The sequence below is a fragment of the Salvelinus sp. IW2-2015 genome, linkage group LG20 (genome assembly GCF_002910315.2).
Source record: "Salvelinus sp. IW2-2015 linkage group LG20, ASM291031v2, whole genome shotgun sequence".
Classification (NCBI taxonomy): Eukaryota; Metazoa; Chordata; class Actinopteri; order Salmoniformes; family Salmonidae; genus Salvelinus; species Salvelinus sp. IW2-2015.
In genome coordinates this window covers 7,834,966-7,847,955 of record NC_036860.1, presented here as the reverse complement: position 1 = coordinate 7,847,955, position 12,990 = coordinate 7,834,966, and the positions used below count along the sequence as shown (strand labels likewise).

General features: G+C 45.0%; 1 protein-coding gene across 1 annotated transcript in view; it reads right to left on the bottom strand.

Annotated features, from left to right (window-relative positions):
- The window catches only part of LOC111981423 (sterile alpha motif domain-containing protein 14), a 32,290-nt gene extending 21,573 nt beyond the window's left edge, over positions 1–10,717 (bottom strand). Inside the window, 2 exon segments of the mRNA XM_070449172.1 lie at positions 4,333–4,385; positions 10,235–10,717. Of these exon segments, the coding sequence (XP_070305273.1) occupies positions 4,333–4,372 (40 nt within the window). The 5' untranslated portion in view covers positions 4,373–4,385; positions 10,235–10,717.
- Positions 10,718–12,990: the final 2,273 nt, after the last annotated feature.

Here is a 12,990-nt window from a genome sequence, read left to right as displayed (position 1 = left end):
TTAAAAAAATATTCTGAGTCAGAATGTGAGGGAAGGTTTCCCTGAACTGAATTGTGGTGCAGACAACTCCTACTGTTTTTCCATTGAATGCAGACAAACAATTTAAAACAGCATTCCAGTTAATGGTCATTGCACAAAACAAACATCAAGAATGACTCTTCATGTAAACCTTATGCGCTATCGGATTATGCATATGACTCATAGCATTGGCAATAACAAATTGTTATATTGACATTGGCATGTCACTTCTGAACAGTTTGAGTAAAAGGGCAGATCACACTAAATTACCAGAGATCCATTCTCATCTAAGAAAAGCACAACGAGCTCCAAAATATTGCAGCACTTCCACTGGACTCGGTACAGGTGGACTTGACTGTGGTCGGGCAAATATGGACGCCGCGCTCTCTGTCCTAGCTTACGACAGTGTCTTAACATGTGAGGTTGAATTTGAAAATGAAAGTATATATGTCTATATGACTCACCATGGCTACATTCAGTGTCTGCGTCCCAAATGGCAGCCTGATCCCTACATTTGCACTACTTTTGACTTGAGCTCTATGGGCCCTAGGGAATAAGGTGCAATTTGAGGTGCACTCTAAATCAATCTTCGTGCTGCTCAGTGATCCAGTCAAATGGAGGCAGAGTGACATTTTCCATCCATAGTTCTATCATCAGCCTACTGACAAGGAAGGTTGAACCCCCAACTGGCCTTTCGCCCGCTCTGTGCATGTTATGGGCTACATGCTCAGAGATGAAGGGGACCTGTCTCCAATACCTTTTCACGCACCTCACAGTCGACGAAAGGGAACCGTCTTCACTTCAGAAAACACGACTCAACAAGAGCCATCTGCTATCTTACAGATTTATTGTATTCGGTCCAAATTAGCAACAGCTTACAGTACAGTACATATCACCAGGGGTTGTAAACGGTTCAGGGAACAGAACTGAAAACCGGAAAGTAGAGCATTTTTCGAGGAACAGAATCAAAACCGGGAACGAAAGTGATCTATACTATTCTGGAACAGAACCGTTATTTTAAAAGCATGGGAACCGGTTAATAACATTATTTTACGTTCCGGGCATCCATTCGCACAAAAAAAGAACGCAACAAAGCTGCTATGCAAAGCCCTCACTCTTATTCTAGTGTCTGCCTGCCTGCTAACCTACTACTGTTTGATTCAGAAATTAGGAAGAGAGATTTTTTGTTAGAGAAGAATGGGATAAATTTTTTCAACGCTAGTTAAGGATACTAAATAGTTATCACGTTTCACATTGGATTTATTCACTACAAATGTTTTATTTTAATTCTGGTGTCGCTCTGCACACACACAAGCTAGCTAGTTAGCTTTGGTACAACGTTAAACCAACTCTCTGAAGTTCAAAGACATTCAAAGTTCCTTTGTAGAAGCCGCTCCTCCAGAGATATAATTCTGATTATTAGAGGTGACTTTTTTGGGGTTCAAACCAGTTCAGAACTTTATTTTGCTGGTCGGAACAGTGGAACTGAAAAAAATATATACTGGTTCTTGTCACGTGTGCTCCCTCTCCGCCCTCTAGGTCACCAGGATGCTCGTTATGTCGCACACCTGTCACCATCGTTACTCGCACCTGCGCGTCGTCAGACACCTGGACTCCATCACTTCCTTGATTACCTTCCCCGTATGTCACTCCCTTTGGTTCCTTCCCCAGGTGTCATTGTTTCTGTTTCTGTTTCATGTCTGTGCGTTGTTCGAGGTTCTTGTTTTGTATTATGTTCCGTTTATTTTATTAAAACACTCACTCCCTGAACTTGCTTGCCGACTCTCAGCGCACATTGTTACAGTTCTGTTATGAACGATAAGGGGAAATAAATCGGTTCCAACCCCTGCATGTCACACATCTCTCCAGAAATAGAATTGAGCACAGAAGTGAATTGCTCTAGTAGTGTAGCCGAGTGGTAACGTCCTTGCACAGCAGGCTAAAACTCAAGCAGCACTCAAAGCTAATTTGTCTAGATAGACACCACTGGGTCTAGCTTGGGCTATCGAGTCCAAAACCACAACACTCCAACTCAGTGTGGTAGAGTGTAAGGTTCATTAAATTCAATTTTACGCAATCTGGGGGTGAATGGAATTGAGTGCTTTGCTGTTTCGGATTGGTGCTGCGTTCCTCAAGCTGGTTAGGTGGTGGGGGTTGAGGTAAAGCTAGCAATCAATGCTACGGCTACAGCAACAGCAGAGGGAGTTCCCTGTGGGATGCAAGCCAACCAAACACTGATAATCATCCATACTACAGGCCCCTGATTCAGTCCTAAAACATGTCCTTTTCTATCTCCGTGGGAACGGAACTAGGTTGGAGTGTGATACAGGCTCTGTTTAGGGTTGTACATGTTTGGTTTAGCTCCCTGAGTGGTAATGTAAAGGCTGGTTTATTATATGATACATGCTTTGTATCGGGAAGCAAGGTTTGGTTCAGTATAACTGAAGCCTTAAACAAGCTTTGTATAAAGAATATCAGCGCAAGGTTTGAGTGGATATGAATTCACAGCCTATATTGATTGAACTGTATGGCGTTAGGTTGGGTTCAGTGTGTTATGGGCTGTGTGCTACCACAGCACTGTGACTGCTAGTTCAGTATGACATTGTCTTTGTGGTTCATTGGATGAGCTGTGTATTGGCTGGCTCCGTGATTCAGTATTAGGATGTACACAGCCAGTAATGAAGGCAGACAGGCCGAACTGCCGCAGAGGGAAACTGTTCCGCTCGCCCCCGCCGCCTACGTTCTCTATCGCGTTTCCACTGAGCGAGTCAAGGGAGACCAAGCACAGCGACCCCAAAGACAACAGACAACAACCGCAACAAGCTATTTTACCGGATGAATCCCTCACATTTAAAAGACTGCATTTCTTGGCTCCGGTACATCAACCCTCCTGTTCACAACATTATACGAGACTACAAGGAGGAGTAAAACGGGGTGAAGGAGGATGGTGAACTGAGAGGCCCAGAATCACCTCTCTATTCTGTTTCCTTTCTGTTTCCATTCTGTTACCCCCTGCGGTGCACATTATCCCCCTGCTCTTATTAGACCTAGTCTCTGTGCTAAGAGGCACCATTAAATATTGACCAAACCAAGCCACACCCCCCTCTCATCCCCCATAAGCCATCATCCCACCCCTTATTGGATTCTACACAGACCATACAGTACATAGAGTAGGTGGGAGAAAGATATACTACAACCCACCCCCATTATAGGTATACAGAGCGCACTACCCCCGACTCCATATTTCCCTGTGGGCCTTTCTGGAGAGGTATGAAGGTCAATCTCACAGGCGCATCACTAGAGGAAAGCGGGGGTGGGTGTGTACAGTATATTAAGAAAACGGCAGAGAGCTGGCGAAGCAAACAAGATATGGGCAGTTCAAAAATGTCTATTAGTGTTGCCCACCGCCAACATTTCGAGATTGTCAGGCTAATCCACTGGCTGTTTTGTTTTGTCTAATTTAGTGACTGAATATCTGAAAGATGTGCTGTGGGAGACACACACAGATAAAATGCAAACACACTCTAAATATACCTCACATCCGAAGCGAATGACAGGCAGGTAGATGCACGTTTCAATGTTAGCCAAGTGAATCCATAATACCGTTGCAATTTCTGGTTTTCAGAGCAGTTGAGCTCATTTGGGGCGTCTGGGCCAATAAGACAGTGTCAGAGGGGTAGAGGGGGCAGGGGGGCAGGTATGCACTAGTCGGCACATTGGGGAATTGGACCTGACACCGCTGAGACCCAAACGGCTGAGTCCACACAAAGGGTGATGTTCCACATTAGTGCTGGGGTGTCTTTTTCAGGGAGAGAGAGGTGACCTGGGAGCTGTTCCAAAGGGGAATAGGGAGTATTTATAGGACTCTGACTGAGAGGTAGCTTGGTCACTGCTGGTTACAACGTTATATACAAAAGGTGCTGTGATGTAGAAGTCTGAGTCATAGCCTCTTTAGGAATTGATTTTCTTAAAATAGGACATGGAGTGCTCGTGTGTGTGTATGTCTGCATGCATGTGTAGCCTGACTAGACCGCCCTTTCGGCTGAGAAGGGCAGTCATGAGATTTCATAGCATAGGCCTTCCCACGTATCATTACAATAACAGACCCCCTCATGTTCCACAGATTTCCCTGACCCACGGAATTCAGAAAGTTATAGGACCAGCGCACAGCACACACAGCTTAGGTCAGACTGTGTGCCTCATATTGTGTATCTTTCTTTGATATACACACAAACTTCGTTCGTGTGTCACATGTACAACGCTCATTAAATGTGCGAGACAAACACACACACTCAGAGAGAGAGAAACACTCACCGAAAACATTTTCTGTCTCCTCCAGCTGTGTGGCGGACATGGCGCAATGGGCACTGTGAAGAGAGAAAGAGAGAGAGAGAAAGGGGGATAGAATTCTAGATTAGGTACTGTAGAAACATAAACATAACAGACTACAGTGCAGAGAGCGAGAGAGACAGAGCGCAATGTGTCGATGCATTTATGTATATCGACAAGTTTAGTCGGCCTGCAGCCCTTAGCTTAGCTTCACCACCCCATCATCTAACAAGCCTCCTCGTCTCGTCTGTCTGCTACAATGCTTAGCCCCGTGGCTGTTTCTCCCTGGAAGAACCCTCAAGGAAATCACATTAGGAATTCACCAGAAAATGAGCAGCGACCCCCCCCCCCCCCCCCCCCATTTCTACTCACTCACACGCACATAACAACACACTCATGCGCTAATGGGCACGTCTGCCCGGGAGCATAGTCATCAGGGTGATTGATCCCGAGTGCTCAGCTGATCATCACACTGCTGACCCATTTCCCTGGTAGGCAGGTAATTAAACATGCAGCTAAAGAAGAGAGAATGGAGGGATGAGAGGAGAACACAAACACACACAGGGGGTTCCACACTTTCCTGAAGGAATGGCTGCATGATAAAGATGGATGATGTGTGTATTTGGGCTGGAAAGGGGTTCACGCATTACATCTCAAATGGAGAGTGTTACACTGTAGTATAAAGTATAGATATTTTAGTGGATCAAATGTGAAATATATATCTTAGACTTAACTCCACAAACAAAACGAATAGAACATCCAGGATCAAATGAAGATAAGTAAGGTTGTGGTAAGATTGTTGCAAATGAAGATGATTAAAGTTGCCCCGAGCTAGCTTGGGTTGTCCTGCGAATCACCCAATCTTGTGCCCCGTTAACCCCCCTATCTTATCTGTGAACTCCAATCGACACTCTGGACAGTATCCTTTAGGTCTATTCTACCTTATCAGAAAACGCCAATGGATGGTAGCTCTGTGCTGTAATGGATGCTTGGGGAACACAGTACTGGTCATTATATAGCTACAGTAACAGTTGTAAGCGTTGGACAGAGTAGTCTGTGAGAACAGTCTGTGAGAACAGTGGCCGATTATTATTATTTTAAACATAGCTGGGCTTTTGTTTTTCTCTTCAAAATCCACTATTACCAGAACTGGCCTGGGGGTTAATCCAGCCAATAATACACTTACTGCATTAGAGTTTGCAACAAACATCACAATCTGTGATTAACTGCCTCAAGACACTTCATTCTTCGCATTCAAAAATTCTGCACAACTTCGGACAAAGAAAGTATTATCCAAAAGTGCAGCTTCATCATGAATGATGCACCCTCAGTTTTTAGACATTCAGTTACTCATTGAATATGTGACACCAGATCGCTCCATGCTCCTATCATTTGCCACATGAAAGCCAAGCAACCCCTTGGTTCCACCTATGCAGTCTTAGAGCCATGGTCAAAATGGCTAGAAACGGTGCCCATTTAATAGTAATGGACAGCCAGTCATTTAAATCAATGATCATCAGAGAGGAAGGAGATGAGGAAAGGAGACCATTTGATAGAAATGAGACTCAGCCTAAATCTCCCCTGGTTTGTAGATGGAGAAGCCACTAACAGTGTGCTGACTGCACCAGCCCAGAGGGGAAGAGGGGAGGTGAGAGGGCAGGGGGCCCATGAGAGAGAGGCCATCTGCTGCCTACTGCCCGTGGCCCTGTAGACCTGGCAGGACACAGCAGCATGGTTAGCGCAACACAGGAATATGTGTGTGTGGGAGGGGGGTGAATGCTCTCTGTGCATGCGTGCGTGCATGTAGCTGTGAGTCCCGGTAAGAGACAGAAAACATATGGAATGGTAAGATAAGTCCTGTATTTGAAAAGACAGACATCAATAAACAGACAAAAAGGGCAAGAAAAACATGTACACTAGTGGGATGAAAACATCAATGTTAGCTTAATGAAGGAATCATTTACCAGTCAAAAAAGTTGACACACCTACTCATTCAAGGGTTTTTCTTTAGTTTTACTATTTTCTACATTGTAGAATAATAGTGAAGACATCAACACCATGAAATATATTTTATATTTGAGATTCTTCAAAGTAGCCACTCTTTGCCTTGATGACAGCTTTGCATTCTCTCAACCAGCTTCATGAGGTCGTCACCTGGAATGCATTTCAAATCAACAGGTATGCCTTGTTTAAAGTTCATTTGTGGAATTTCTTTCCTTCTTCACGAGTTTGAGCCAGTCAGTTGTGTTGTGACAAGGTAGGGGTTGTATACAGAAGATAGGCGTATTTGGTCAAATACCAAGTCCATATTATGGCAAGAACAGCTAGAATAATCAAAGCGAAATGAGAGTCCATCATTACTTTAAGACATGAAGGTCAGTCTACCTGGAAAATGTCAAGAACTTTGAAAGTTTCTTCAAGCGCACAGGAAAGGAAGACAGAGAGTTAACTCTGCTGCAGGGTTTAAGTTCATTAGAGTTACCAGCCTCAGGAATTACAGCCCAAATAAATGCTTACAGAGTTCAAGTAGCAAACACATCTCAACATCAACTGTTCAGAGGAGACTGTGTGAATCAGGCCTTCATGGTCGAATTGCTGCAAAGAAACCACTACTAAAGCACTTGCTTGTGCCAAGAAACATGAGCAATGGTCATTAGACCGGGAGAAATCTGTCCTTGGTCTGATGAGTCCAAATTTGAGATTATTGGTTCCAACCCCTGTGTCTTTGTGAGTCACAGAGTAGGTGAACGGAGGATCTTCGCATGTGTGGTTTCCACCGTGAAGCATGGAGGAGGAGTTGTGATGGTGTGGGGGGGGTGTCAGTGATGTATTTAGAATTCAAGGCACACTTAACCAGCACGGCTACCACAACATTCTGCAGCGATACGTCATCCCATCTGGTTTGCGCTTAGTGGGACTATCATTTGTTTTTCAGCAGGACAATGACCCAACACACCTCCAGGCTGTGTAAGGTCTATTTGTAAGAAGGAGAGTGATGGAGTGCTGCATCCGACCTCAACCCAATTGAGATGGTTTGGGATGAGTTGGACCGCAGAGTGAAGGAAAAGCAGCCAACCAGTGCTCAGAATATGTGGGAACTCCTTCAAGACTGCTGGAAAAGCATTCCAGCTGGTTGAGAGAATGCCAACAGTGTGCAAAGGTGTCATCAAGGCAAAGGGTGGCTACATTGAAGAATCTCAAATATAAAATGTATTTTGATTTGTTTAACACTTTTTTGGTTACTACATGACTCCATATGTGTTATTGCATAGTTTTGATGTCTTCACTATTATTCTACAATGTAGAAAATAGTACAAATAAAGAAAAACCCTTGAATGAGTAGGTGTGTCCAAACTTCTGACTGGTACTGTACGTCCTAAGAGCTTTTTATTGTACGAGTCATCCATTCGATAACCTCTTCTAGTAAGAACTGTGCATCAAAGTTAGTGTATCAATCCATCCTGTTGTTGTGGAGAGGGGGAGCGGAGAGGGACATAAACAGAGATTCCTGACAGTGCAGGGTATTGCAGTACACGTAGAGGAAACGCCCTGAGATAGAGCTGTGTGTGGCAGATACAACAGTCAGAGACAGAGACAGCGAGAGCGAGAGCGAGAGCGAGAGCGAGAGCGAGAGCGAGAGCGAGAGCGAGAGCGAGAGCGAGAGCGAGAGCGAGAGCGAGAGCGAGAGCTGTCTGTAGTGTAGTGCAGCAGATGACTGAGATGAGGAGAAAGACAGTGATGAGCAGAACAACATCCTCCATAAACCAACTAGCTAGTGAGCCGTAGCAGTGCAGACAACAGATGATTGGATAGTAGGACGTGCCGTACTGATGGTTTAAAGGGATACAAACTGCATCTGACTCTAGGGAAGGAAATAAATGCTTATTTGCCAAAATCCTGAAGTCCACCTTTAAAGGTGAAATATACTATACTGATTTTGGTTCTCACTAATCACGTCGCGTGGTTTGTTTGGGAATAATAATGTCATTGCCTTCCCTCCCTGGCGGGATGTCTGAGGGAATCTCATCGTATTAGCAGCAGAATTGAGTCTCGCTGGGCAGACATTGCCCCACTCTGATGGTATGTGGAAAAGGAGGGGGGCTAACAGTCGATTCTGGGGGATGCAATTTAGGCAGCGCACACGCCTAAACCCAACCCCCACTTCCCTCTCATGACCCCATATTCCAGCAAATCTATGGGGTGGCCTCTTCGCAAAACATGCATGAGGTGTGGACAGGACATAGATTGCCACATACACATATATAGAGATACATGCTCTCACACACTCAGCACACGTTCATACCCTGGTCCCAATACTGAGCATCCCACCATGGATCACTTACAGGGACATAAAACTAGGGAGAGGAGAGAATGAGTGTGGAGGCAATATACTGTGTCTGCCTCCAGGGACTGATCTCAATATATATGACAAACGGGGTTTAAGTGCGAACACACACACTAAACCTTGATGATAAAGAAATCACAAGACAGAAGATATCAACGATAATGGCCTTACGAACACACACACACACACACACACTTTAACACTGTGTGTTATAACGATAATGAGAACTGCCAGCTTCTCAGAGGTTCGATAAAGCAGTACAACCAGTTACCCACTTGAGGAGGAGTCAACGGTGTCAGAGAAGGTAGGGATGATGGATGAAGGGAGGGGCAGGAAATATGGCCTAATCACTTCCTGCAGACAGAGACAGGTTTAGGGGTTGAGTGATGGCCATGGGGCCAGACAGTTGGAGGAACGTGGCCTATTACAAAAGCTCAGTCCTCGACAACTTCATGTACCATGATACACTGTCCACAACTACTACAAAACTACCTTATGTTGAGTCCAAGCTGGCTCCCTATGTTTACATTGCTTCACTTCCTTGTAACCTTTCCATGATAACAGAGAAGTGAGACAATAGGATATAACTCCATTATATTTCTCTAACCAATTGAGTCCTCACAGGTCAGTGCCCATGAAGGAAAGGAAACTAGGACAGGAAGATGTTTCAGACTGCAATGACACAGTCCTATGGGGTGTTATGGTTTATAAGGACGGTGTGTCGTTCCCCATTAGTTGCAGTATTTTATCACTGGACATGATGAGAGGGGGCTTGCTCGTTAGGCTGTGTGAACACGCCGTGTCCCATCTGTGTGTTCACTTGTTACGAACAACACAAACAACCCTGGGGGAAGACAGACACTCACGTGGCGGCGAGAGAGAGATAGAAGGACGAGGACGATGGAGAGACGGAGAAAGAGAGAGAAAGAAAAGGAGGAGGGGAGAGGGAAAGAGAGATGGAGGCAGATATTTAGAAAGAAACAGATACCCAGAAGAAAAATAAACGCATAGAACACATTAATCTCCTACATTTTAGAGTTAAAATATCTCACTTTCAGAGGATTGCTAAATGTTGCAACAGACTTCAGGAGGGTATATACCTCAGGAGAAATCAAACGAGGGGAGTGAAGGAAAACAGTGAACAGTAGCTTTAATAGCCTGACAACAACCCAGACAGAACGACATGGGTCAATGCAGCTGAATATCTAATAAGCTCTCTATTCAGTCAGGGTGAGGATGGCTTGGCGTAAATGACCGCACCAAACGAGACAAACACATCCCAAAGCAAGCACAGCTTGTTCCCAAAAGAGGGGGTTTGTTTCCAACAACAAAAAGCATTGTCGGAGGATAGGGCTGGCAGGCTCAGAGAGGGAGAGGGAGAGAGAGAGGAGCGAGAGATGGAGAGAGGACAGAGATGATAAGAGATAGGCAGAAACAGAGATAAGAGCAGAGAAGGGCGGAGAGAGAAAAAGACTAGAAAACAAGATCTAAAATCGAGACAACAAGGTAAACAGTCCGGGCGGTAAAGGCAGTGCAGCTCACCTTTAAAACGCGTTCCCCTTAGGTTGGCACTCAGCCGTCATGGCAGACTGGCATTAGCCCTCGACTCCCCTGGCAGCACGGCAGGCCCGACTGCGTATCCCGGGTAACGGCAGCAGCGTTGGAAGAGACAGAACAGTATGTATCCACTGGGCAAAGGCTGGCTGCCTGCTTCCTCCTGCACAACCCAGCACTACAGTGCTCTGCTTTGCCACAGAGCACCGTCAAGGACAGCCGAGAGAGAGAGGGAGGAGGGTGGGTAAGAGAGAGAGAGAGAGAGAGAGAGGGAGGGGAGAGTGAGAGAGGGAGGGAGGGTAGAGAGGGAGGGGTGAAAGAGAGAGGGAAGGGAGAGAGAGAAGCAGGAGTGGATGAGAGTGTCTAAGGTAGAGAGAAAGGAAAGAGAGAGGGATGGGGTAGAGAGAGAGAGGGACAGGAGAAAAATCAAGAGAGAATGAGAGAGAGGCAGGCTGAGGTAGGCACACACTTAAGCACAGCTGTCTGGTATGATGGAGACGGCATCGCTCTGAAGCAGGTCCTGGTGATTCAGCCCTGGTGTATGTGTGTGTGTGTGTGTGTGTGGGGGGGGGGGGGGGGGGGGGGGTGTAGAGCCTGAGGGGAGGAGGAAGAAGTGATGGAGGAGGGGGAGGAAGGAAGGGAGGGGGGTGTCCGTCAGCAGCACTCCACTCAGCTTATTATGAGGCCACTCAAGGAGATGTCCTCTGCGTCTGCCTGGGGAGACACTGAAAAGGAGGAAGAGGAGGAGGATTAAAAGTGGATGGATGGAGGATAAAGGAGATGCACTTCTCAAGACAGGTGCATCTGTTACGGTCCTCCAATAGAGATGTCAGTTGCACCTGGCCATTAAGGTGGAGCTCTGGTGAGATACATTATGGCAGGGTTCGGCAACAAGCGTTTATTTTTCTCCAGAAGACCAGGGCCCAGATTCTTCTTAAATGACATTTTTTCCTTAACTATAGACTTATGAAGAAAGTTAAGCAAAGTTCCTATTCCTCAAAAAGGTTATTGGAAACGTTCTACAAATCAAAGTATATTTGTCACGTGTGCTGAATACAACAGTGAAATGCTTACTTACAGGCTCTAACCTTCTTTTTGATACTGTTGCAAAGCTAACTAAAAAGCAGCATTCCCCAAGTGAGGATGGCTTTCACTTCAGCAGTAATAAATTCATGAACTTCTTTGAGGAAAAGATCATGATCATTAGAAAGCAAATTACGGACTCCTCTTTAAATCTGCGTATTCCTCCAAAGCTCAGCTGTCCTGAGTCTGCACAACTCTGCCAGGACCTAGGATCAAGAGAGACACTTAAGTGTTTTAGTACTATATCTCTTGAAACAATGATGAAAATAATCATGGCCTCTAAACCTTCAAGCTGCATACTGGACCCTATTCCAACTAAACTACTTAAAGAGCTGCTTCATGTGCCTGGCCCTCCTATGTTGAACATAATAAACGGCTCTCTATCCACCGGATGTGTACCAAACTCACTAAAAGTGGCAGTAATTAAGCCTCTCTTGAAAAAGCCAAACCTTGACCCAGAAAATATTTTTAAAAACTAAAATCGGCCTATATCGAATCTTCCATTCCTCTCAAAACATTTTGAAAAAGCTGTTGCGCAGCAACTCACTGCCTTCCTGAAGACAAACAATGTATACGAAATGCTTCAGTCTGGTTTTAGACCCCATCATAGCTCTGAGACTGCACTTGTGAAGGTGGTAAATGACCTTTAAATGGCGTCAGACCGAGGCTCTGCATCTGTCCTCGTGCTACTAGACCTTAGTGCTGCCTTTGATACCATCGATCACCACGTTCTTTTGGAGAGATTGGAAAACCAAATTGGTCTACACGGACAAGTTCTGGCCTGGTTTCGATCTTATCTGTCGGAAAGATAAGTTTGTCTCTGAATGGTTTGTCCTCTGACAAATCAACTGTACATTTCGGTGTTCCTCAAGGTTACGTTTTAGGACCGCTATTGTTTTCACTATATATTTTACCTCTTGGGGATGTCATTCGAAAACATAATGTCTTTTCACTGCTATGCGGATGACACACAGCTGTACATTTCAATGAAACATGGTGAAGCCACAAAATTGCCCTCGCTAGAAGCCTGTGTTTCTGACATAACGAAGTGGATGGTTGAAAACTTTCTACTTTTAAACTCGGACAAAACAGAGATGCTTGTTCTAGGTCCCAAGAAACAAAAGAGATCTTCTGTTGAATCTGACAATTAATCTTGATGGTTGTAAAGTCGTCTCAAATAAAACTGTGAAGGACCCCGGCGTTACTCTGGACCCTGATCTCTCTTTTGACGAACATATCAAGACTGTTTCAAGGACAGCTTTTTTCCATCTACGTAACATTGCAAAAATCAGACATTTTCTGTCCAAAAATGATGCAGAAAAATGTAACCATGCTTTTGTTACTTCTAGGTTAGACTACTGCAATGCTCTACTTTCCAGCTACCCGGATAAAGCACTAAATCAACTTCAGTTAGTGCTAAATACGGCTGCTAGAATCCTGACTAGAACCAAAAAATTTGATCATATTACTCCAGTGCTAGCCTCCCTACACTGGCTTCCTGTTAAGGCAAGGGCTGATTTCAAGGTTTTACTGGTAACCTACAAAGCGTTACATGGGCTTGCTCCTACCTATCTTTCCGAGTTGGTCCTGCCGTACATTCCTACACGTACGCTACGGTCACAAGACGCAGGCCTCCTAATTGTCCCTAGAATTTCTAAGCA